The sequence below is a fragment of the Cydia amplana genome, chromosome 25, assembly GCF_948474715.1.
Source record: "Cydia amplana chromosome 25, ilCydAmpl1.1, whole genome shotgun sequence".
In the NCBI taxonomy this organism is placed as follows: Eukaryota; Metazoa; Arthropoda; class Insecta; order Lepidoptera; family Tortricidae; genus Cydia; species Cydia amplana.
Genome location: NC_086093.1, coordinates 6,162,444 through 6,189,264, shown reverse-complemented (window position 1 = coordinate 6,189,264; position 26,821 = coordinate 6,162,444). Strand labels below are relative to the sequence as shown.

The window sequence follows — 26,821 nt, the reverse complement described above, 5'->3', positions numbered from 1 at the left end:
TAATGTTAGTGTGTCCAGGTCTCCCCGAGCACCAGTTCCGAGTCCAAGTTGGACGTGGAGGCCGAGCTGCAGTGCAGCATATGCTCGGAGCTGTTCGTGCGCGCCACCACCCTCGGCTGCTCGCACAGCTTCTGCCGCTACTGCATCCGCAAGTGGACCGCCAATAAGAAGGAGTGTCCCATCTGCAGGTAATGTTAGTGTGTCCAGGTCTCCCCGAGCACCAGTTCCGAGTCCAAGTTGGACGTGGAGGCCGAGCTGCAGTGCAGCATATGCTCGGAGCTGTTCGTGCGCGCCACCACCCTCGGCTGCTCGCACAGCTTCTGCCGCTACTGCATCCGCAAGTGGACCGCCAATAAGAAGGAGTGTCCCATCTGCAGGTAATGTTAGTGTGTCCAGGTCTCCCCGAGCACCAGTTCCGAGTCCAAGTTGGACGTGGAGGCCGAGCTGCAGTGCAGCATATGCTCGGAGCTGTTCGTGCGCGCCACCACCCTCGGCTGCTCGCACAGCTTCTGCCGCTACTGCATCCGCAAGTGGACCGCCAATAAGAAGGAGTGTCCCATCTGCAGGTAATGTTAGTGTGTCCAGGTCTCCCCGAGCACCAGTTCCGAGTCCAAGTTGGACGTGGAGGCCGAGCTGCAGTGCAGCATATGCTCGGAGCTGTTCGTGCGCGCCACCACCCTCGGCTGCTCGCACAGCTTCTGCCGCTACTGCATCCGCAAGTGGACCGCCAATAAGAAGGAGTGTCCCATCTGCAGGTAATGTTAGTGTGTCCAGGTCTCCCCGAGCACCAGTTCCGAGTCCAAGTTGGACGTGGAGGCCGAGCTGCAGTGCAGCATATGCTCGGAGCTGTTCGTGCGCGCCACCACCCTCGGCTGCTCGCACAGCTTCTGCCGCTACTGCATCCGCAAGTGGACCGCCAATAAGAAGGAGTGTCCCATCTGCAGGTAATGTTAGTGTGTCCAGGTCTCCCCGAGCACCAGTTCCGAGTCCAAGTTGGACGTGGAGGCCGAGCTGCAGTGCAGCATATGCTCGGAGCTGTTCGTGCGCGCCACCACCCTCGGCTGCTCGCACAGCTTCTGCCGCTACTGCATCCGCAAGTGGACCGCCAATAAGAAGGAGTGTCCCATCTGCAGGTAATGTTAGTGTGTCCAGGTCTCCCCGAGCACCAGTTCCGAGTCCAAGTTGGACGTGGAGGCCGAGCTGCAGTGCAGCATATGCTCGGAGCTGTTCGTGCGCGCCACCACCCTCGGCTGCTCGCACAGCTTCTGCCGCTACTGCATCCGCAAGTGGACCGCCAATAAGAAGGAGTGTCCCATCTGCAGGTAATGTTAGTGTGTCCAGGTCTCCCCGAGCACCAGTTCCGAGTCCAAGTTGGACGTGGAGGCCGAGCTGCAGTGCAGCATATGCTCGGAGCTGTTCGTGCGCGCCACCACCCTCGGCTGCTCGCACAGCTTCTGCCGCTACTGCATCCGCAAGTGGACCGCCAATAAGAAGGAGTGTCCCATCTGCAGGTAATGTTAGTGTGTCCAGGTCTCCCCGAGCACCAGTTCCGAGTCCAAGTTGGACGTGGAGGCCGAGCTGCAGTGCAGCATATGCTCGGAGCTGTTCGTGCGCGCCACCACCCTCGGCTGCTCGCACAGCTTCTGCCGCTACTGCATCCGCAAGTGGACCGCCAATAAGAAGGAGTGTCCCATCTGCAGGTAATGTTAGTGTGTCCAGGTCTCCCCGAGCACCAGTTCCGAGTCCAAGTTGGACGTGGAGGCCGAGCTGCAGTGCAGCATATGCTCGGAGCTGTTCGTGCGCGCCACCACCCTCGGCTGCTCGCACAGCTTCTGCCGCTACTGCATCCGCAAGTGGACCGCCAATAAGAAGGAGTGTCCCATCTGCAGGTAATGTTAGTGTGTCCAGGTCTCCCCGAGCACCAGTTCCGAGTCCAAGTTGGACGTGGAGGCCGAGCTGCAGTGCAGCATATGCTCGGAGCTGTTCGTGCGCGCCACCACCCTCGGCTGCTCGCACAGCTTCTGCCGCTACTGCATCCGCAAGTGGACCGCCAATAAGAAGGAGTGTCCCATCTGCAGGTAATGTTAGTGTGTCCAGGTCTCCCCGAGCACCAGTTCCGAGTCCAAGTTGGACGTGGAGGCCGAGCTGCAGTGCAGCATATGCTCGGAGCTGTTCGTGCGCGCCACCACCCTCGGCTGCTCGCACAGCTTCTGCCGCTACTGCATCCGCAAGTGGACCGCCAATAAGAAGGAGTGTCCCATCTGCAGGTAATGTTAGTGTGTCCAGGTCTCCCCGAGCACCAGTTCCGAGTCCAAGTTGGACGTGGAGGCCGAGCTGCAGTGCAGCATATGCTCGGAGCTGTTCGTGCGCGCCACCACCCTCGGCTGCTCGCACAGCTTCTGCCGCTACTGCATCCGCAAGTGGACCGCCAATAAGAAGGAGTGTCCCATCTGCAGGTAATGTTAGTGTGTCCAGGTCTCCCCGAGCACCAGTTCCGAGTCCAAGTTGGACGTGGAGGCCGAGCTGCAGTGCAGCATATGCTCGGAGCTGTTCGTGCGCGCCACCACCCTCGGCTGCTCGCACAGCTTCTGCCGCTACTGCATCCGCAAGTGGACCGCCAATAAGAAGGAGTGTCCCATCTGCAGGTAATGTTAGTGTGTCCAGGTCTCCCCGAGCACCAGTTCCGAGTCCAAGTTGGACGTGGAGGCCGAGCTGCAGTGCAGCATATGCTCGGAGCTGTTCGTGCGCGCCACCACCCTCGGCTGCTCGCACAGCTTCTGCCGCTACTGCATCCGCAAGTGGACCGCCAATAAGAAGGAGTGTCCCATCTGCAGGTAATGTTAGTGTGTCCAGGTCTCCCCGAGCACCAGTTCCGAGTCCAAGTTGGACGTGGAGGCCGAGCTGCAGTGCAGCATATGCTCGGAGCTGTTCGTGCGCGCCACCACCCTCGGCTGCTCGCACAGCTTCTGCCGCTACTGCATCCGCAAGTGGACCGCCAATAAGAAGGAGTGTCCCATCTGCAGGTAATGTTAGTGTGTCCAGGTCTCCCCGAGCACCAGTTCCGAGTCCAAGTTGGACGTGGAGGCCGAGCTGCAGTGCAGCATATGCTCGGAGCTGTTCGTGCGCGCCACCACCCTCGGCTGCTCGCACAGCTTCTGCCGCTACTGCATCCGCAAGTGGACCGCCAATAAGAAGGAGTGTCCCATCTGCAGGTAATGTTAGTGTGTCCAGGTCTCCCCGAGCACCAGTTCCGAGTCCAAGTTGGACGTGGAGGCCGAGCTGCAGTGCAGCATATGCTCGGAGCTGTTCGTGCGCGCCACCACCCTCGGCTGCTCGCACAGCTTCTGCCGCTACTGCATCCGCAAGTGGACCGCCAATAAGAAGGAGTGTCCCATCTGCAGGTAATGTTAGTGTGTCCAGGTCTCCCCGAGCACCAGTTCCGAGTCCAAGTTGGACGTGGAGGCCGAGCTGCAGTGCAGCATATGCTCGGAGCTGTTCGTGCGCGCCACCACCCTCGGCTGCTCGCACAGCTTCTGCCGCTACTGCATCCGCAAGTGGACCGCCAATAAGAAGGAGTGTCCCATCTGCAGGTAATGTTAGTGTGTCCAGGTCTCCCCGAGCACCAGTTCCGAGTCCAAGTTGGACGTGGAGGCCGAGCTGCAGTGCAGCATATGCTCGGAGCTGTTCGTGCGCGCCACCACCCTCGGCTGCTCGCACAGCTTCTGCCGCTACTGCATCCGCAAGTGGACCGCCAATAAGAAGGAGTGTCCCATCTGCAGGTAATGTTAGTGTGTCCAGGTCTCCCCGAGCACCAGTTCCGAGTCCAAGTTGGACGTGGAGGCCGAGCTGCAGTGCAGCATATGCTCGGAGCTGTTCGTGCGCGCCACCACCCTCGGCTGCTCGCACAGCTTCTGCCGCTACTGCATCCGCAAGTGGACCGCCAATAAGAAGGAGTGTCCCATCTGCAGGTAATGTTAGTGTGTCCAGGTCTCCCCGAGCACCAGTTCCGAGTCCAAGTTGGACGTGGAGGCCGAGCTGCAGTGCAGCATATGCTCGGAGCTGTTCGTGCGCGCCACCACCCTCGGCTGCTCGCACAGCTTCTGCCGCTACTGCATCCGCAAGTGGACCGCCAATAAGAAGGAGTGTCCCATCTGCAGGTAATGTTAGTGTGTGAAGGTCTCCCCGAGCACCAGTTCCGAGTCCAAGTTGGACGTGGAGGCCGAGCTGCAGTGCAGCATATGCTCGGAGCTGTTCGTGCGCGCCACCACCCTCGGCTGCTCGCACAGCTTCTGCCGCTACTGCATCCGCAAGTGGACCGCCAATAAGAAGGAGTGTCCCATCTGCAGGTAATGTTAGTGTGTGAAGGTCTCCCCGAGCACCAGTTCCGAGTCCAAGTTGGACGTGGAGGCCGAGCTGCAGTGCAGCATATGCTCGGAGCTGTTCGTGCGCGCCACCACCCTCGGCTGCTCGCACAGCTTCTGCCGCTACTGCATCCGCAAGTGGACCGCCAATAAGAAGGAGTGTCCCATCTGCAGGTAATGTTAGTGTGTGAAGGTCTCCCCGAGCACCAGTTCCGAGTCCAAGTTGGACGTGGAGGCCGAGCTGCAGTGCAGCATATGCTCGGAGCTGTTCGTGCGCGCCACCACCCTCGGCTGCTCGCACAGCTTCTGCCGCTACTGCATCCGCAAGTGGACCGCCAATAAGAAGGAGTGTCCCATCTGCAGGTAATGTTAGTGTGTGAAGGTCTCCCCGAGCACCAGTTCCGAGTCCAAGTTGGACGTGGAGGCCGAGCTGCAGTGCAGCATATGCTCGGAGCTGTTCGTGCGCGCCACCACCCTCGGCTGCTCGCACAGCTTCTGCCGCTACTGCATCCGCAAGTGGACCGCCAATAAGAAGGAGTGTCCCATCTGCAGGTAATGTTAGTGTGTGAAGGTCTCCCCGAGCACCAGTTCCGAGTCCAAGTTGGACGTGGAGGCCGAGCTGCAGTGCAGCATATGCTCGGAGCTGTTCGTGCGCGCCACCACCCTCGGCTGCTCGCACAGCTTCTGCCGCTACTGCATCCGCAAGTGGACCGCCAATAAGAAGGAGTGTCCCATCTGCAGGTAATGTTAGTGTGTCCAGGTCTCCCCGAGCACCAGTTCCGAGTCCAAGTTGGACGTGGAGGCCGAGCTGCAGTGCAGCATATGCTCGGAGCTGTTCGTGCGCGCCACCACCCTCGGCTGCTCGCACAGCTTCTGCCGCTACTGCATCCGCAAGTGGACCGCCAATAAGAAGGAGTGTCCCATCTGCAGGTAATGTTAGTGTGTCCAGGTCTCCCCGAGCACCAGTTCCGAGTCCAAGTTGGACGTGGAGGCCGAGCTGCAGTGCAGCATATGCTCGGAGCTGTTCGTGCGCGCCACCACCCTCGGCTGCTCGCACAGCTTCTGCCGCTACTGCATCCGCAAGTGGACCGCCAATAAGAAGGAGTGTCCCATCTGCAGGTAATGTTAGTGTGTCCAGGTCTCCCCGAGCACCAGTTCCGAGTCCAAGTTGGACGTGGAGGCCGAGCTGCAGTGCAGCATATGCTCGGAGCTGTTCGTGCGCGCCACCACCCTCGGCTGCTCGCACAGCTTCTGCCGCTACTGCATCCGCAAGTGGACCGCCAATAAGAAGGAGTGTCCCATCTGCAGGTAATGTTAGTGTGTCCAGGTCTCCCCGAGCACCAGTTCCGAGTCCAAGTTGGACGTGGAGGCCGAGCTGCAGTGCAGCATATGCTCGGAGCTGTTCGTGCGCGCCACCACCCTCGGCTGCTCGCACAGCTTCTGCCGCTACTGCATCCGCAAGTGGACCGCCAATAAGAAGGAGTGTCCCATCTGCAGGTAATGTTAGTGTGTCCAGGTCTCCCCGAGCACCAGTTCCGAGTCCAAGTTGGACGTGGAGGCCGAGCTGCAGTGCAGCATATGCTCGGAGCTGTTCGTGCGCGCCACCACCCTCGGCTGCTCGCACAGCTTCTGCCGCTACTGCATCCGCAAGTGGACCGCCAATAAGAAGGAGTGTCCCATCTGCAGGTAATGTTAGTGTGTCCAGGTCTCCCCGAGCACCAGTTCCGAGTCCAAGTTGGACGTGGAGGCCGAGCTGCAGTGCAGCATATGCTCGGAGCTGTTCGTGCGCGCCACCACCCTCGGCTGCTCGCACAGCTTCTGCCGCTACTGCATCCGCAAGTGGACCGCCAATAAGAAGGAGTGTCCCATCTGCAGGTAATGTTAGTGTGTCCAGGTCTCCCCGAGCACCAGTTCCGAGTCCAAGTTGGACGTGGAGGCCGAGCTGCAGTGCAGCATATGCTCGGAGCTGTTCGTGCGCGCCACCACCCTCGGCTGCTCGCACAGCTTCTGCCGCTACTGCATCCGCAAGTGGACCGCCAATAAGAAGGAGTGTCCCATCTGCAGGTAATGTTAGTGTGTCCAGGTCTCCCCGAGCACCAGTTCCGAGTCCAAGTTGGACGTGGAGGCCGAGCTGCAGTGCAGCATATGCTCGGAGCTGTTCGTGCGCGCCACCACCCTCGGCTGCTCGCACAGCTTCTGCCGCTACTGCATCCGCAAGTGGACCGCCAATAAGAAGGAGTGTCCCATCTGCAGGTAATGTTAGTGTGTCCAGGTCTCCCCGAGCACCAGTTCCGAGTCCAAGTTGGACGTGGAGGCCGAGCTGCAGTGCAGCATATGCTCGGAGCTGTTCGTGCGCGCCACCACCCTCGGCTGCTCGCACAGCTTCTGCCGCTACTGCATCCGCAAGTGGACCGCCAATAAGAAGGAGTGTCCCATCTGCAGGTAATGTTAGTGTGTCCAGGTCTCCCCGAGCACCAGTTCCGAGTCCAAGTTGGACGTGGAGGCCGAGCTGCAGTGCAGCATATGCTCGGAGCTGTTCGTGCGCGCCACCACCCTCGGCTGCTCGCACAGCTTCTGCCGCTACTGCATCCGCAAGTGGACCGCCAATAAGAGGGAGTGCCCCATCTGCAGGTAATGTTAGTGTGTCCAGGTCTCCCCGAGCACCAGTTCCGAGTCCAAGTTGGACGTGGAGGCCGAGCTGCAGTGCAGCATATGCTCGGAGCTGTTCGTGCGCGCCACCACCCTCGGCTGCTCGCACAGCTTCTGCCGCTACTGCATCCGCAAGTGGACCGCCAATAAGAAGGAGTGTCCCATCTGCAGGTAATGTTAGTGTGTCCAGGTCTCCCCGAGCACCAGTTCCGAGTCCAAGTTGGACGTGGAGGCCGAGCTGCAGTGCAGCATATGCTCGGAGCTGTTCGTGCGCGCCACCACCCTCGGCTGCTCGCACAGCTTCTGCCGCTACTGCATCCGCAAGTGGACCGCCAATAAGAAGGAGTGTCCCATCTGCAGGTAATGTTAGTGTGTCCAGGTCTCCCCGAGCACCAGTTCCGAGTCCAAGTTGGACGTGGAGGCCGAGCTGCAGTGCAGCATATGCTCGGAGCTGTTCGTGCGCGCCACCACCCTCGGCTGCTCGCACAGCTTCTGCCGCTACTGCATCCGCAAGTGGACCGCCAATAAGAAGGAGTGTCCCATCTGCAGGTAATGTTAGTGTGTCCAGGTCTCCCCGAGCACCAGTTCCGAGTCCAAGTTGGACGTGGAGGCCGAGCTGCAGTGCAGCATATGCTCGGAGCTGTTCGTGCGCGCCACCACCCTCGGCTGCTCGCACAGCTTCTGCCGCTACTGCATCCGCAAGTGGACCGCCAATAAGAAGGAGTGTCCCATCTGCAGGTAATGTTAGTGTGTCCAGGTCTCCCCGAGCACCAGTTCCGAGTCCAAGTTGGACGTGGAGGCCGAGCTGCAGTGCAGCATATGCTCGGAGCTGTTCGTGCGCGCCACCACCCTCGGCTGCTCGCACAGCTTCTGCCGCTACTGCATCCGCAAGTGGACCGCCAATAAGAAGGAGTGTCCCATCTGCAGGTAATGTTAGTGTGTCCAGGTCTCCCCGAGCACCAGTTCCGAGTCCAAGTTGGACGTGGAGGCCGAGCTGCAGTGCAGCATATGCTCGGAGCTGTTCGTGCGCGCCACCACCCTCGGCTGCTCGCACAGCTTCTGCCGCTACTGCATCCGCAAGTGGACCGCCAATAAGAAGGAGTGTCCCATCTGCAGGTAATGTTAGTGTGTCCAGGTCTCCCCGAGCACCAGTTCCGAGTCCAAGTTGGACGTGGAGGCCGAGCTGCAGTGCAGCATATGCTCGGAGCTGTTCGTGCGCGCCACCACCCTCGGCTGCTCGCACAGCTTCTGCCGCTACTGCATCCGCAAGTGGACCGCCAATAAGAAGGAGTGTCCCATCTGCAGGTAATGTTAGTGTGTCCAGGTCTCCCCGAGCACCAGTTCCGAGTCCAAGTTGGACGTGGAGGCCGAGCTGCAGTGCAGCATATGCTCGGAGCTGTTCGTGCGCGCCACCACCCTCGGCTGCTCGCACAGCTTCTGCCGCTACTGCATCCGCAAGTGGACCGCCAATAAGAAGGAGTGTCCCATCTGCAGGTAATGTTAGTGTGTCCAGGTCTCCCCGAGCACCAGTTCCGAGTCCAAGTTGGACGTGGAGGCCGAGCTGCAGTGCAGCATATGCTCGGAGCTGTTCGTGCGCGCCACCACCCTCGGCTGCTCGCACAGCTTCTGCCGCTACTGCATCCGCAAGTGGACCGCCAATAAGAGGGAGTGCCCCATCTGCAGGTAATAATGGGGTCGCATATACCTCAAAAGTAAAAAAAAAACAACGGGTTGCACTCCGGGAGTGCCGGCAGAAGTGAAAACTCAATGACTAGTGCAAAATGTCTGTATAATTGAGGTTAACGCCATCTAGCGTTATTTCGTCGCATTACTTGAAACCCCTAAGCACATCACTGTTAGTACTCGAGTTATAATACCAGTTAGATCGCAAACTCACTAGATGGCATTTAAATCAATAAAGAAAAACTCAATGACATCGCAACCGTTTTTCGATCACTTCGACGTGATCTGTCGCGAGTTTAACATTTTTTCCCCACCTCAAAAAGTGCACAGCGCCGCTAAAGAAGTTTTCACTTCAAAAACGGAACCCTTATACTTTATAGGATCACTTGTGTGTCTGTCCGATAATGTGTATGTGTGTGTTAATAACGTGTAACATGTTTTTTTTTTCCAGAGCGGCCATAACTTCGGAGTGTAGAAGTATAGTGCTAGACTCGCTGGTCGACAAAATGGCGGACTCCGCGGACGCTAAGAAAAAACGTCAGGAGCTGGTCAAAGCCAGGGACGGTATGTTCTAGTCTACTCCATAATACCAAAGATATTATATTATCAACTAGCGACCCGCCCCGGCTTCGCACGAGTTAACAAATTAAACATAAACCTTCCTCTTGAATATCTCTATCTATTAAAAAAAACCGCATCAAATTCCGTTTTGTAGTTTTAAAGATCTAACTGATGAGTGAAGATATTATACAGGGTCATTTTTGGACCGTTAGCCATATTGTGCGACGTGATTAGGTAGGTCATACTGAAAAACTTTTTCTATGGGACCAACCCCGAAATCCCAAAAAAAATTTGGCCTTCCCATAGAAAACGTCGACATCCACTCGACCAAAATGTATGAAACGGTAAAAAAAAATTTTGTGATTTCGGAGTTGGTCCCATAGAAAAAGTTGTTCAGTGTGGCCTAGCCTACCTAATCACCTCGCACAATATGGCTAACGGTCCAAAAATAACCCTGTATTATCAATATCATAGGTGCGCTGGTGGCCTAGCGGTAAGAGCGTGCGACTTGCAATCCGAAGGTCGCGGGTTCAAACCCCGGCTCGTACCAATCAGTTTTTCGGAACTTATGTACGAAATATCATTTGATATTTACCAGTCGCTTTTCGGTGAAGGAAAACATCGTGAGGAAACCGGACATCCCAATAAGGCCTAGTTTACCCTCTGGGTGGGTAAAAACTACTAGTGCCTACGCCAATTCCTGGCATTAGTTGCCAAGCGGACCCCAGGCTCCCATGAGCCGTGGCCAAAATGCCGGGACAACGCGAGGAAGAAGATTATATTATCAAAGAGAATTTGAAATAGAGGCGGATTGTCAAAGTAAATTCACCGCCATCTTTTGACAAAAGATCAAAACTGTTAGAACGCCATTAGACTTTGATCCTTATTCTTTCACTGATATGTGTTAATTTGTTAAATATTGAAATTAACTGTTAAATATTGAAAAAAATGTATTCATATTTAATTACACAAACGGGTCTATCGCGATATAATTTCATTGTTTTTACCTTTAATTCCGACGTTTCAGCTGCGTTGCACCAGCTGTGGTCACGGAAAGACTGACGTCCCAACATGGTCTAATAAAACATGGTCTTCTCTTCCCAGAGTGTCACTTGCCTACGTCACAATAACATTGCCACTTTATTTCAACATAACATGTTACATGGGTACATTATATCTATGGTTAATAAGTTAAAATATTTCTTTATAATTTTATAATTTTCATTTATTTGTATTTTATCTTAAATTTTACAATAACACGTCATTTTTAATTATTCGTTAGCAATATCTTCCGATTCACGAAAGAAATTTCAGACGTTCGGGTAATTCTGTTTACACTACTGGCAACACAGGATAGCGCTGTCACATTTGACAATCCGCCATTTTGTCCCTGACCGTCATCCTTGTCGAACGCGTGTTAATTGTTATTTCCTTCTCGCTCAGTGTCAGCAGTCGCAGTGTTTTCCAAACTTTTCACGTCGTAAGCTTGGTAATTAATGTTTTGTTACGAAAATGGTTGGCTGTTCTATTCGGAACTGTAAGAGTAGGGGTGAAAAAGGCAGTATAGATTTGTTTTATTTTACTATGTTTCTACATGAATAACTTAAAATTAATGCCGTTAAAATAATTTTCACCGTTGGTTAAAATTCTCCCACATTTTAAAGTTTGAGAACCTGTAAACAGCATGATGACGTAGGCAAGTGACAGTTAGGTCATTCGCGAATCTCGGAAGAGAGTACCAGGCGGAGTATATTATTATACCATGCGTCCCAACAAATGTTAACGGAGATATTAATAAAACACCACGAAACTACCCGAAATTAGTTTATAAAAATGTTCGGGGTAGACAAAGAAATTGCAGCTACCCCTCAAAGTTTAATGTTTATTGTCCACGGCACGACACGCAACACTCACAGTATCCGTACACTGGTCCGAAGATACTGGTTGCGCTTTGTCTACCCCGAACATTTTTATAAACTAATTTCGGGTAGTTTAGTGGTGTTTTATTAATATCTCCGTTGACATTTGTTGGGACGTCAGTCTTTCCGTGACCACAGCTGGTGCAACTCAGCTGAAACGTCGGAATTAAAGGTAAAAACAATGAAATTATATCGCGGTAGACCCGTTTGTGTAATTAAATACATATTTAATTACACGCATATTTAATTAATCGCGTTTTGTACACATGTACAAAACGCGAGAGTTTAAAGTGTTATAATAAATGTATTTCTGTTGCCGTTATAACAACAAATACTAAAAATGTCATTTGTACGGAACCCTCGGTGGGCGAGTCCGACTCGCACTTGTCCGGTATTTTTTTTTTTTTTTCAAATATAGTTTTTTTTTTCAGAACTGGAGGCTAAGGAACCCACAACGACGGCCAATCGGTATGACCTTCAATAACTATGATCATATTGATCAGAGAGCGAAACTCTGGTGCTGGTGACGTCATTATGACGTTAAGTCGCATATAGGATGTTTTTTAATAGTGGTTTTGGCCGAATACCGAATATTCGGCCCCTCTCTCGGCCGAATACCGAATATTCGGCATGACATGCGAACATATTGAGTCACAATTATCATGAAAACTGATCGCTAACAAAACTCAAGTCAAAGTTAGATGACGTTAGCTAAGATATATTTTTGTTGAACAGCATTAATGAATAGAGTCAAACAAACCAGACGCATGATAAAAATGAAATGTTTTTTAATCAACAAATGCTCAAAAAAGGGTCTTCGTATTTAACAACTTTCCAAGAACACATTCTAAATATACTTACCTACTTACATCGTTTTTGGTTATTTTTATTGTGCAATTTTTCTTTTTAAGTAGGTGCAACAGATATTCGGTATTCGGCCGAATAGTAGGCAACATTCGGCCGAATACCAAATATTTAGCAAAGTGGCCGAATAGGCCGAATACCGAATAGTTGCCGAATAGTGGCATCTCTAATAACAACACTCTGTATTTAGCTTGACGTCATACGTCTGTCATCGGCACAAAGTTTCGCTCTGTTTATGATACCTGCTCTAGTTACCCGACCATACATAATACGCTAGTATCTACCAACTAGGGGCTAACCACTATCATAGAGAAAAAAATACATAGATTGCTCACTCCATACATCAGTTTTAGTACCAAAAAGACTATTAGCATCTAGCATCGAGTAGCGGAACTATCAGTACTGCTACTTGACAATAGATGTAGCACCGACCGGAAAGTCTTATGCTGTTGAGATAAGACTTTCCGGTCGGTGCTACATCTATTGTCACTTGACACTGTACTGCTACTTAGCAGTACTGATAGTTCCGCTACTACACAGACACACACACACACTAGACACTGAAATTTATAGTCTAAACTGATGTATGGAGTGAGCACTCTTGTCTTACTATATTTCTCTATGCCACTATACATACACCGTGTTTTTTCTGAAATTCGTTAATAACAAGAGTGCCTTCTTGAGCTTAAGTTAATTTCTCCAAGAAACCGAACACTAATATAATATTTGCTCCGGAGTCATGGATGTTTTCTATGTATATAAGTATGTATATCGTCGCCTAGTACCCACAGTCATAGAGAAAAAAATACATAGAGTGCTCACTCCATACATCAGTTCAGACTATTAATTTCAGTGTCTACATCTAGCATCGAGTAGCGGAACTATCAGTACTGCTACTTGACAATAGATGTAGCACCGACCGGAAAGTCTTATCTCAACAGCATAAGACTTTCCGGTCGGTGGCTACATCTATTGTCAAGTAGCAGTACTGACAGTTCCGCTACTCGATGCTAGATGCTAATAGTCTTTTTGGTACTAAAACTGATGTATGGAGTCAGCACTCTATGTATTTTTTCTCTATGCCACAGTACAAGCTTAGCTTAGTTTGGGACTAGGTTGATTTGTGTAAGATGTCCCCCAATATTTATTTTATTTTATTTTTAATAGATTTTTTTAACTTCCAGCGAAAACCAAAACTACCTCTTTGACCCGAACTTTATCCGCGATTTCTTGCAAGGCGAGATATCTAACTCCGAATCGAGCTACCGCGGCCGAGAATCTTCACTGGAACCCGATTCCGACATGCTCGTACCCATGGACACGGACTCGGGGTCGGCGCCCTCTGGCTTTGATTCCGATGTGTTCTCGGGCCGCGACGGGAATGGGGAATCGGAGTATGAAGAACCCGAGAATGAACCCGAGAATGAAGAGAACTATGAGGGGTATTCGGGGGAAAGTGATCGAGAAAATGAGGAGATTTACGATGAAGGTGAGAATTCTCGTGTCTTTTTTTACACCGTTATGATATTCGGGTTAAATATGTTGAAATTTCATCCCTTAAGACTCGTACGACAATTGTATAAAAAAAAGTTTTTGGCAAAATTTTAATTTTTGGTACAAGCTTTTATCGCCGACTGTACTTTTCTTACGACAGACAACTAATACTCATCGAGTCAATTCTAAAAACCCCTAACACAATTAGGTTGCGTTGTTTCATCACAGAGTTCCTATGGCCACCTCCTGTCTCCATCATCAGATCAGTTCGACAGTACCATATTATTGTATTGTCATCAGAACTACATACAGCTGCCAATTTTCATGACGCTACGATCCATGGAAGATGGTTAAATTAGTTACCTTAGATTCCATTACATAGTTACATACAGGTCGTCCTAATAAAAGCTTGTTAATAATAATTATAATAAAAACATTTTTAACAAGCTTTTATTAGGTCGACCTGTATGTAACTAAATTGTAATGGAATCTTGCAAGTTAAATTTGATCCACTTCCCGGTTTCCGATTGAGCTGAAATTTTGCATACACATGTAAGTCGGGTGACAATGCAATATTATGGTACCATCGAGCTGATCTGATGATGGAGACAGGAGGTGGCCATAGGAACTCTGTGACGAAACAACGCAACCTAATTGTGTTAGGGGTTTTTAGAATTGTCTCGGTGAGTATTAGTTGTCTGTCGTAAGAAAAGTACAGTCAGCGATAAAAGCGTGTAACAAAAATGAAATTTTTGCCAAAAACTTATTTTAAATAATAGTACCTATTTTATAAAACTAAACATGTGTTTAAATTGTTCAGCGCCGGAAAACGAGGAAGAAGAGCACGAAGGCATCTCCGAGAACGAGGGCCACGACGACGAGAATTATGTTGAAGGCGAGAACTCTCCGACCGAGAACGAAGAGCATGTACGTAATTATAGTTTGTAGCTTTCTAATAGATTCCGACGGCTAATCCTATTGTCTATTGTTAAGTAAAACCGCACGTGCCACGTGCCACAACCACCTGCATACAAAATCGTTCGTTCACTTTACCCAGGTAATTGAATTACAACTCCTATGGAAATTGCAATAAGATTCAAAATGGACTAATGGATAAATGTGTGTGGTCCGGTCAACTCAGTAACCGAAATACTGAGTGCCGGCGAGTCGAACGCTACAGAACCAGTCTAAAATGTGTCATCGAAATGCGTTACAAAGGCGCGTTATCGGAGAGCGCACCTACACTGGTTTTTTGAGCGTTGGACTAGCCCGCGCTCAGGTTCCAAATAGAATAATTAAGACCCTTTTTTGCAGGTAAGTAGCACGTGTGGTTTTACTTAACAATAGACAATAGGATTAACCGTCGGGCTCTACTAGAAAGCTACAAACTATACTAAGGCCACAGACTACATATATACAGACGCTGCTATCCCATACATTCAAATGTGACCGCCTAAAAGCGCACCATTACCAGATGGCGTCACTGAAAAAGCACTGTTGCCTATCATGGATACAAGATGGCGCTGTGTCACATCCAAATCATAGAATTCCTAACGACATCTATACGTCTTCATTGAAAGTTAGTAGACATATGTCGTTGCCAACGATTAGAAGTAATCAACAGATGTCGCTTTATAGCGTATTGAATAAATCATGAATCTAGTTTAAAACTGGATCAAGCATGAGGGGTGGAAGGAAATGACCGAACAGGATAGTCTTATGTATCTTTCAGTATGAGTAAAGAGAGTTCGGGCACTTAAGGAGTACAGGGAGGGAAGGGAGAGGCAGGGTACAGAGAAATAGCGTAGCCAAACGGTATAACCATAAAGTAATTTCGGAAAACGATACTGTGGTGATGATAATATTTATATATTATAAGAATGCTACATAAGTCTTGCCGAAACTATTTAAACCGGCTGAAAATAAATACCTGTCATAATAATTTTGCGCATGCTACCATTGGTGCATGGCAAAAGGATTAGACATTACTACTGGCGTAAGTCCGTCTATATGCCACCATGCCACTGGTACTTGAGCGTTTCTTTATATTTTTTTAATCCAATTGCTCAAAAAGTTTAGTTTTTGTAGCTGCAAATCGTGCGTAAAGTTTGATTTTTTTACACTAGTGCTAAAAAGTAATCTGATTGATACATTTTAAATAAATGAGTATTATGCGAGACCCGCTTATAAATGACCCACCTGAACAACGCGCGATTGGGCATAAAGGAGTATTATTCGAGACCCAATAGTATTACTTGAACAACGCGCGACAGAATGAAGCTGACGTTCGTACAATACACTTTATACACTTAATATAAATGTAATTAATTAGATATATATCAATATAATGAAATAACAAAAGATTCATGTTTTTTTACATATAGCTGGTCAACCAAATCTTGTCAGTAAAATAAAGGCGCGAAATTCAAATTTTCTATGGGACGATATCCTTTCGCGCCTACATTTTTCAAATTTGCCGCCTTTTTCTACTGTCAAGATCTGGTTGACCATGTATAATTATATGTTCTGAAAATTAATTTTATTAATTTTAATAATACAATTTCTCTTCAATTGGCATAATGCTGACAACAGTGACAACAGAATCCACATTGAAAAAATGGCAATTAAAAGTAAAACTTTTTTTATTCCCTTCCCGCCTTTTTTATTCAACATTTAAAGTGATTTATGTTTGTAAGTAATTGCCAAGAAAGCATAAGTTATTAAATAAAAATGAGTGATTCAGACGATTTTGGAGTTAATTTAACGCCACCAGATATCAAAGCAAAGGCATCCGTTGTAAGTGACAGGGCTATAACCGCGAAAATCGAATTTTGCAAATTGCGGGCATTTTTCTCTGTCACTCTAATTACGCCTGCATTGGAGTAAAAGAGAAAGATCCCCGCAATTTGCGAATTTCGGTTTTGGCGGTAGCCCCTCAGTATATTTCCGGAAAAATCGAAAGCTCGGTACTCGTGCAAAATGACATACTTCTCGCACTTATATCGAAAACTACTATTTTTTGCCATTTTTTCTATTGTGATCTTTTTTGCCACTTTTGTGTTATTTGTACTCAAATTCACGAGCTCTTTCGATCCTAATGAGATAAAATACCTCAATTCATGCTCAATTCACTCTTATCGTGCCTTCTAAAAATTTACGATACAAGTTGCATTGCAATAACTATAAAAAAGTAACTGATTTGACTAGTACGAAAATACCCTATTGTAACAATACGATGCGACGTTGTCGAGTTAAACTGGACTCGCTTCGCAGTAACTCATAGCAGTTTGGCAACGTCGCGTCGTGCTTTTATTTTTAAGCAACAGATTTGTACATGATTTGTACCATCTTAGTACCTATACATACAAAGATATGTTTTCATAACGTTCCTTTTCAACTTCTCCCATGGCAAAACCCGTACCTATCAAACCTGAAATTATTATACAAAAACATTTAATGTTTGTTTTAATAAACTTTTTCTGTTATAATTAGAATAAATATATCTAATTTTGCGTATATTGACCAGGCAGGTGTTTGTATCACTAATTATGTGACCTATAAGTATAGACAGACAACAGCGTGCACAGAAACGTCAAAAACGGCATCAAGTAATGATTATTGCTATTTTAAAATTAGTCCCCTACTTCAGGGTAATGTTATACGCCTGTTCCTTAAAAAAGCTGAGGGCCTACCGCGAACCACGTTCGACGTGTTGCCTCCCTGTCACACTTACGTACGAATTTACAAGTGCGACAGAGAGGCAACACGTCGAACGTGGTTCGCGGTAGGCCCTCAGAAATGGACACTGAGGCATAATTATCATTATTTTGGAATTTAAGTACTATATAATATTATTTGTAGTCTTTTGGAATATCATATTTTATTTGAACTAATAATATTGTATAATAATAAATCATAAAAGCTCTATTTAGGGACAAGAAAGAACTTTCAACGGCAACACTAAAAATAAACTGTCAAATAGTCAAGTCGCCACAAAGCGGCACCGCGTTTGTTGGTTGCCTTTGCTTTGTTTCTGTTTATACAAACTTATTAATTTCATATTATAGCTTCATTTGAACTATAGTACAAGTACGTGAATAGAATACCTAGACGTGTCTTGCTTGGTGCAGTTGCGTAGGTATGCTAAAAGGAAAGTTGGAAGACCGATGTGGCGCTTTAAAGACTGTGCTAAGCGTGACATGTGCCCAAAATGTGGGAGGTCGTGCCGCTCACGCATCGGCCTCCACAATCACCAAACCCGTTGTCTAAACAGCAATGCATAAATCGTCTGCAATAGACGAAAAGACCTGTGATGATGACGTGAATTGCCGATGTAGTAACGGAACACTACTAATGGTAAAACCTACATATTAATCTGACAGTGTCTACTGTTTGCCAATAAATGATAAAATTGATAAAAAATTAACACTTCAGGTAAGTTTGTTTTGAATACAAAGGTTAATTAAATAAATTATCACCACACCAACTGGTAAAGGCCCCCTTGATTGTTCAAATACTAATGAGAAAATTGCATTTATGATTTATCCCACATGTGGGGCAAAGTAATCAGATCTAAATTTTGAGTTTCCTTATGTTAGCTGGTAGAATTTACTTTTAAATGATGATTTTGAATTATAAATTCTTTATAATGTTCATGTGGATTTGATTTTTTTGGTATTTTATAGTTGGTATTTTCCCTGCATTGGCATGGTGATAAATTCTGTGTTTCATTAGGTGGCAATGTTTGTTTAACCCTCGTGCCTTGAATTCTCACAACGCTCAAGATTCCACTTCTCGAACCACTCGCTACGCTCATAGTTCAAATCTTCTGCTTGCCCTGGAATCAACATTAGCATGAGCGGTTAAACAACTGCTTTGCCCCCTTGCCCACTAATAACTATTGTCAAGTTTTATTTTAACCCCCCATGCTAATATTGATACCCGAGCAAGCAAAAGATTCCAAAGTATTTAGAGTTAGAGCAAGAAAGAAGAAAGGTACGTCATAATTTCAAAGATGTTTGACATTTAAAATAACACATGTACTGCGCAGGCGATCAATATCGCTGCATACTTTTCTTGGTCTAAATCTATACAATGGTTAGTGTTTGCAAACAGACTCCAATGTGAAGGCAATGTGTATTAAACTTTATTGTGATATTATTACATTTTATATATAAAAAATATGTTTCTGATTTCAGGACCCAGCCTCTAGCCACTAGAAGTTACAATGTATGCAACAAGAGAGTGAAGATGAAATAGTCAATGCATCTCTGTACAGTCGCCATCAGATATATCGGAACGGCCAAGGTGTTCACAATATCTGAACACGCACTCTAACGCCCTGACAATAGAGGCGTGTTCAGATATTTGTGAGCGCCTTGGCCGCTCCGATATATCTGATGGCGACTGTACCACAAGTAAAATATTTTGAGTGGAAGATGGTTGAGATTGATTCCTGTTTCAACGGACAGACACATGCTATGAAGATTCTCTTAAAAATAATAAAATACAATTAATAAATTCAATGTTTAACATGATAGTGACTTTATTTTGTCTACCCACTAACAACCAATTTGTTCAATGCTGGCGGGCAATGGCGGTAAACTTAAATATTTGATGTGGTATGAAGCTAAATGTTTTGAACATAATGGCAAGCCACTAAAAAGTTTTAATCCTAGATTAGCCATTAAACTGTGGCTGCCAGTCTGATTTGTTAATTGTTATATAAGTACAGTCAGCGTCATATAGTAGGTAGCATCCAAAGTATTCAAATAGTTCGGTACACCATATTATTTGTATGGCGTACTGAACTATTTGAATACTTTGGATGCGACCTACTATACGACGCTGACTGTACTTAATTTAAATATATATAAATTGTATATTATTTCTACGGCCTCCTAGCTAGTCAGTAGTGACAGTGACCCTGCTCTGCTATGTGCTATGAAGTAGGAGGTCCTGGGTTCAAATCCTCATAGGACATTTATTTGTTTTTTAATTGTGTGTGTATATATTAATGGTCTATATCTATTCCCATCTGTCCACACCTCTTGTATGGCGGCGGGGACAAATGGGCCACCACCATGGGACACCATATTAATACACTTTTAGGGGGATCCGAACCTAGGACTTCCAGCTTTGATATGATCATAAAATATAAGATATGTATGTATTTACATTTACACATTGTATTATTGCTCTCATACATATAGGGATATTTTTTTAAATGTCGGATGTCTCTTCTCTTTTGAGCATGAATAGAAGCAGGGGATAACTGACAGAACGGGATAGTCTTATGTATCTTTCAGTAGGAGTAGCAGCGAAAGCGCTATTATTGTTTGTCCTTGTCACAGTCTCACATCTTGTTTTATTCCCCACCGTAAATTGACCACCGTGATTGGTCGAATTCATTTGTTGCCCACCATAACAAATAAATTCGACCAATCATAGCGGCGCAATGCGACGCTATGATTGGTCGAATTTACATGTTTTGTCCCTCACGGAGGCACGCGTACACCACTTCTATAGGATGCTACCTTCTATGCTTTTGAGCAAGTTTTTGTCACCTGCCCTGCTATTCAAACTACTCAAGAATTTACAATGTTTTGTTACCAAGTAGGTCGATTAGTGTAAGACTGTCCTAAAATATATGTATAGCTATATGAGGACAATTTTGTAATGCGTAAGGTTAAGTAAATTAATATACAAACAGCAACACTCCTAACTGTACATCGGTACAGTTAACACTTAACAGTGTGGCTGATGATACCATGTAGGTTTAATATATTTTAATTATTATCACGTTTCTAAGAACAATAGTACATTATTGTCGAGGTTCGGAAGTAGCTACTTGCAAGCTGAGGATTCGTTTTAAACGGACGACCTTGGGAGTCCGTTTAATTGAATCCGAAGCCAGCAAGTAGCCTTCCAGCCGAGTCATATATAGTGCTTTTCTCAAAAATGGTGCAAGAGATATTTTACAGAAGCAACGTTCTAATTTTCACAGAGAAAAGTAAAACCATTAAAAAGATTTGCTTGCCGCCTTTAAAAAAAATAGAAGTGTATTTTTCTGCTGAAAATACGCCAACGTATTTGAGACACCTAAATAGTCGCGGTACCAACATTATATTAATAATAAGTGCTGATCATCTGTTCGGCTGTTTAATGGACCTATGCCTTCATTTGATATGGCCATTTAAAGTTTTAAAAAGTTTGGAACTCGTTTAATAATGGAATTTGTATGCAACATTGCAGTCCCGAAATCGAGACAGCAATGTTTTTAACTTTTTAATTTTTAGAATGACCATAAACTACACACTTCGCGACCTATTTTTTAACCGGCAACGTCGACTTTGCCGTCCATTTTTGAGAAAAATTATATTATTTATTACTTAATAATGTTGATATGTTGTCTGTGATATGATCATAAAGTATGAGGATTTACTACAGTGACATCTATTGATAGTCTTTCTCAAACAATCGAGCTATTTAGTGTGTTACAACGGCAAGAAACTAACTGTCTAGTAATGCGATAGATGGCGCTTAGAATAGTTCATGCCATTATTTATTTATTTTTTTCTGCGTCGATTTACTATGTGTAAATGGATGTTTTAAAAGGTTTTTGTTGTAATATGCTAAATAAATTAGAACTATACATGTTAATTTAAAAATTGGCAAGATTTGAAATAACACAAATATATATTTAGGCCCAATGGTGCTCTGAGTGACATCTCTTGGATTTTTGTGGAACTAAGCGAGGCTTGTATGGGCCGATTACTCTATACTATACTTACTTTATGCTAAGGCCCACTTGTACCGTCCCACTAACCCGGGTTTAAGCGGTTAAACCTTTAACCCAGTGTCAAATTGTACTGGTAACGATGGTCTCCAGGTTTAACCGGTTAACCCCGGGTTAGTGGAATGGTGCAAGTGGCGCTAAGGGGTTACCTCAAAACGCAAAAAAAAAACACGAAATGCGGATTATTTTACGCGATAGGTTGGCTCCAAGGTAAATTTTAAGCTGAGAATAGTCAGAATAAATTTAAAAGTGGAAAAAATACTGCCTTGGACAAAGAGAATTTAGTAGAATAGGGTGCTCACTCCCACAGACAAGACATCCTCCAGACTGAGCATAGTAGCGCTACCCCCTCTGCCACAAATATACGGTAGTTTTACTCCATTTCCGAGTCAAAGTGTTTTTGTGTGACGTCCGTGGCTTTGAACGGACCAATCACGGCACGGGACTCGCTCACCTCGTCCCCCGCACCCCAGTATTTTTGGCAGCATCGGTTTCATGAAATAATTGCTCTAAACTCCGTCTAGAGGATTCCTAGTCTATGCTCACTCCATACATCAGTTTTGTACCAAAACGACAAATCCAAATCTTTATGTAACACCTTTTATAACCATGGTTTTTGCATGAAATAAATGGAATGAACTAAGGTGCCATAGACACACACAGCGTTCAAACTTATATTACCCCTCTATGCGTCGAGGGTAGAAAAGACAATATTTTGTCTCCCAATAAAGATCATACTTAATTTCAGGACGAGAATGATCCGGAATACAATGAAGGTGAAGAATCACCGTCGGAGGATTACGATGAAGAACCAGAGAATTATGATGAGGGTGACAATACAGAACCGGAGAATTATGATGAGGGTGACAATACAGAACCGGAGAATTATGATGAGGGTGACAATACAGAACCGGAGAATTATGATGAGGGTGACAATACAGAACCGGAGAATTATGATGAGGGTGACAATACAGAACCGGAGAATTATGATGAGGGTGACAATACAGAACCGGAGAATTATGATGAGGGTGACAATACAGAGCCAGAGAATTATGATGAGGGCGAGAATTCAGCTCCAGAGAATTATGATGGTGACAATACAGAGCCAGAGAATTATGATGATGGTGAGAACTCGGGTCCTGAAAATTACGAAGGTGATTCAGCTCCGGAGAATTATGATGAAGGCGATTTTTCAGCGCCCGAGTATGATGGAGACTCGGGTGATGGCGGTGACGATGATGATGATTATTATTAACCCTTTACCCGCCAGAGTTTGATATATAAGACATTACATATCCAGCTCATTTCGCCACAGTCTGATAAAAAAGACATAGATCTGATTTGGTTTTTACAGCACATTTATAACTCCCGTAACTATGCCAACCTTACTCTGCGTGGTACAATTACTGTCGGTGGCGACACGAGCACGCTCGATCAAAAATTGCTGGCGGTTAAAAGGTTTAAAGATGTCACACACAAGAGTCACGAGGGTTTCGAATGCAGAATTTCTTTAGTACCATTTTTATGATGTGAACATTCGTGTGATGGTGTTATGAAACTCGCTTTTAGCTCGTTCCATAAAGCAACACTCGTATTTTAATGCCTTTCTTTATGTATCAGTCACATTAAACCTATTATTAATATGTCGTTTTAATATAGTGTTTGTTTTACAACTCGGAAGGTCACAACCTTACAACATTAACCTTTTGGACGCCGTGTCAAACACAAAAGCTGTCACGCTGACGCCACGTCACCGAAGTGTCAAAACTGAAATTTAACTTTATGCATATGCACCTAAGTCTATGTTGCTCTGTGGTCTATGACCGATTAATCCGTCTTTGGCGTTGGACCTGCGGTGCGTATATATCGGTCATTGGCGTCCAAAAGGTTAAAAGCCGTAACAGACTACCGCACCGCACCGCGACCTTTGTGCGGTCAAAATGTCTCTCTCGCTCTAACTTACAGCTGTGTCCTTAACGCACGTACGGCGACCACCTTACACAAATATATACGCCGCACCGCATCAAGGTCGTGGTGCAGTCAAAATATCTCTTTCTCGCTCTAACTTATAGCTGCGTCCTTAACCCTTCGTATGTCTAAGCACTGATCAGTGCGCACGAATTTAAGTCCATTGTTTAATACAAAAAGTTTAAATTCGTTTGCACTGATCAGTGCTAATGGTAGTGTGTTATGGGATTATGGCTATAATGCACGACCATAGAGAAATATAGTAAGACAAGAGTGCTCACTCCATACATCAGTTCAGACTATTAATTTCAGTGTCTACATCTAGCATCGAGTAGCGGAACTATCAGTACTGCTACTTGACAATATATGTAGCACCGACCGGAAAGTCTTATATCAACAGCATAAGACTTTCCGGTCGGTGCTACATCTATTGTCAAGTAGCAGTACTGATAGTTCCGCTACTCGATGCTAGATGCTAATAGTCTTTTTGGTACTAAAACTGAAGTATGGAGTGAGCACTCTATGTATTTTTTTCTCTATGGCACGACGTACGGCGACCACCTTACACACTATACAAGCGCCGCATTGCACCAAGGTCGCGGTGTGGTGCGGTAGTGTGATACGGCTTTTAAGCCCCCCCATTCACACTCCTACATTGTAGTCCTGCTACTTCAAAAACTGATAGCAAAGTTGCATTTTATTCACATGTGAGGCCAAGTAATCGAATGCAAATTTTGAGTTTTTTTCTTATGTTTGCTGGTAGAATTGACTTTAAATGATGATTTTGAATGATAAATATTTAATATAATAACATTCATTTGGATTTGATTTTGTTTGATATTTTACATTTAATATTTGCTTCGGGTTGGTGTGGTGAAAAATGTTGTTTCACTCGGGGCAAATTTTGTTTAACCCTCGTGCTTTGAAACCCTCGCAACGCTCAAGATTCCAATTTTGGAATCTTTCGCTTGCTCGGGTATCAATATTAGCACGAGCGGTTAAACAACAACTTTGCCCCCTTGTAAAACAAATAACTATTATTCTGTGATTCAAGTCAAGCTAGGTTGATATTTTTGTCATTTTGAAATTATGGTAATTTTGTACATTTTAACACTAAATAACAAAAAATATTGAAACAAGGACATTATGATATACATTAGGACATAGAAAAAAGGTAAACCATCTTGATGTGTCTTTTAATTGAAAAACATCTTTTAAAAATAAGCCACGGCAAATATGTAACAATTATGAATCTAATACGATCATTTATATTCTTCTGCTTTCATAAGTATAAGTTACCGATTTTTAAAAAGCGTTTTTCAATTAAAAGACATGTCAAAATCGCTTACTTTCTTGCTAATGCTAAAAACAACGAACTATAGACAAGTAGCCATTTTGATATTCTAGACCAGGGATGCGGATGCCGATTTTTTGACATCCGCGGATGCGGATGCGGATTTTTAAAGGCTCACATCCGCGGATGCGGATGTCAAGATAGGTACATAAAAAACGTCAAATATTACATTTTAGTAATTTTTATTTCAAAAAACCGACCAAGTGCGAGTCGGACTCGCGTTCCAAGGGTTCCGTACATTAAATCCCACTCACGCTTGACTGCTCATTTCTAATAGGTTTTTTTTTGGTTAATGACTAAATTACCTAGCAGTCTAGCACTTACGCCGATGCTAAGACGTCCCTGTACCGACCTGTTCCACATCCGCATCCGCATTAAATCCGCATCGGTTTTATGCGGATGCGGATATTCGCAACATCCCTGTTCTAGACCAGATGGACCGGAAGGCCCTCACCTCACTCTCAGGCAAACCAACTTGTGGACTGCCTGTGAATTAGCACTGAATGGTTAAATTTTTTGCGTTTTGTCGACGTCAACCCCTGTCCCTTACCTATGGGCGTAAAATAAAACACATAATGACTGCAAACAAATTTACTTCAATAGTGCATATAAAAATAAAGACATTTGTATATTATCCAAAATTTTTATTGCAATACAGTCAACACCTATATTAGAATGTATTGGAAATAGTAAACTCCACCGCGTCGCATATTCTTAGAAAATAGAAACCAAACGGGACAATTTTTCGCCAATCTGATGAAATTGTCCGATCAAATCAGGACGTGCGGACTCAAACGCCAATTTGGCTCGCCGAATTCGACCGCCGATTATGACCGATACTACTGATATAATGGGGTGCAAACGCAAGAATATTGATATAAACGCGGTTAACCCCTGGAGCGCCCCAGAATTACCTTAACTCCACGAAATATAATGACCACCAAAAAATACTCTGATACCCTAAGCTCTTACCAAAAAATATACTAAATAACGAAGAAATAGTCTATAATTACTAGTTCTAGTTGTTTTAGTCATGACGCACTTAAATTCAAATTGGCTCCTTTCCTCTACTTAAAATAAATTATTTCACATCGTGCACGAAATAAAACATCAGATAATTATTAGAGAAACATAGAGAGCAGTTATTTTTAAACACAGTTTCTATGTGGTTTCTATTTAATAAATCGGATTGAAATATAAAATGTAGCCGAGTTGACCGTGACGTCACTACACATGTTTTCATATAAATTCCTTATAAGCAAATCGTTTTGACAGGTATAAAAAAGAAGCTGATTTGACTAGTACGAAAGTAGCCAATTGTATTCGCACACCAAATGTAGTATTTCTCTTGTTTCCTGTGAAATTTTCCTGAAATTTCCGAGAACGTTACGAACTTTTTGGGCAAGTTTCCATCTGTATTCACATGTGCAATTGAAAGATAGACGTTAGCATGCTTCTCTCGTTGACTATACGATATTTTGTCTGTGAAAATGTACCCAGCAATATGGTGACGTAAATAGCAGTAGAGTGAAATTCTGTTAACTAAACCCGAATAAAACACTATTATAAACCATTTTACGAAACAACAAAGTTATGGTATCCTGGATATATGTGTTTCAATATGTTCCCTTAAACTTATTTCATCGAAAAAAATTGTTTCACATATTTCGCATTCGTATGATTGTTCATCGGTATGTATTTTTTTATGTCTCTCTAATTCAGATTTTGATGTAAAGTGGTTGTTACATTCTTCACATCTATACGGGTTCTCTCCGATGTGACTCATTTTAAGCGACTCTAAACTATATTTTTGACTTAATTGCTGGTTACGTTCATTCCATCTGGATGGCTGTTCTTCAAGGTGTCGTTCATAAGCAACGAAGTTTTCTTTCTGTGTGAATTGTATGTTGTCTTTTATGCTGTCGTCAGATTTTACATGAGTATATAAACTATTGTTTTGTCTAAATCGCTGATCACATTGATATAGTTTTTTTTTAGTGTGAATTATTTCATGTTCAATTAAATCATGTTTTCGTGTGAATCCCCTGTGACATTCTATACAATCGTATGGTTTCACGTCACTATGGACTCTTTTGTGGACCTCTAACTGATCTTTTCTTGTAAAGTGCTTGTTACATTCTTTACATTTGTATGGTTTTTCTCCGGTGTG

The 26,821-nt window shown here is 45.2% G+C and overlaps 2 protein-coding genes across 2 annotated transcripts in view; both read left to right on the top strand.

Moving 5' to 3' along the window:
* The window catches only part of LOC134659428 (trichohyalin-like), a 26,771-nt gene extending 17,603 nt beyond the window's left edge, over positions 1–9,168 (top strand). The window contains exon 5 of the mRNA XM_063515070.1: positions 9,145–9,168. Within this exon, the coding sequence (XP_063371140.1) occupies positions 9,145–9,168 (24 nt within the window). The remainder of the gene's footprint in view (positions 1–9,144) is intronic.
* Positions 8,563–22,584, top strand: LOC134659426 (uncharacterized protein DDB_G0290685-like). The gene is made up of 6 exons (XM_063515069.1): positions 8,563–8,693; positions 9,145–9,257; positions 11,605–11,641; positions 13,222–13,526; positions 14,352–14,458; positions 22,078–22,584. The coding sequence occupies exons 2-6, from the start codon at positions 9,200–9,202 to the stop codon at positions 22,582–22,584; spliced, it is 1,014 nt and encodes a 337-aa protein (XP_063371139.1). The 5' UTR covers positions 8,563–8,693; positions 9,145–9,199.
* Positions 22,585–26,821: the final 4,237 nt, after the last annotated feature.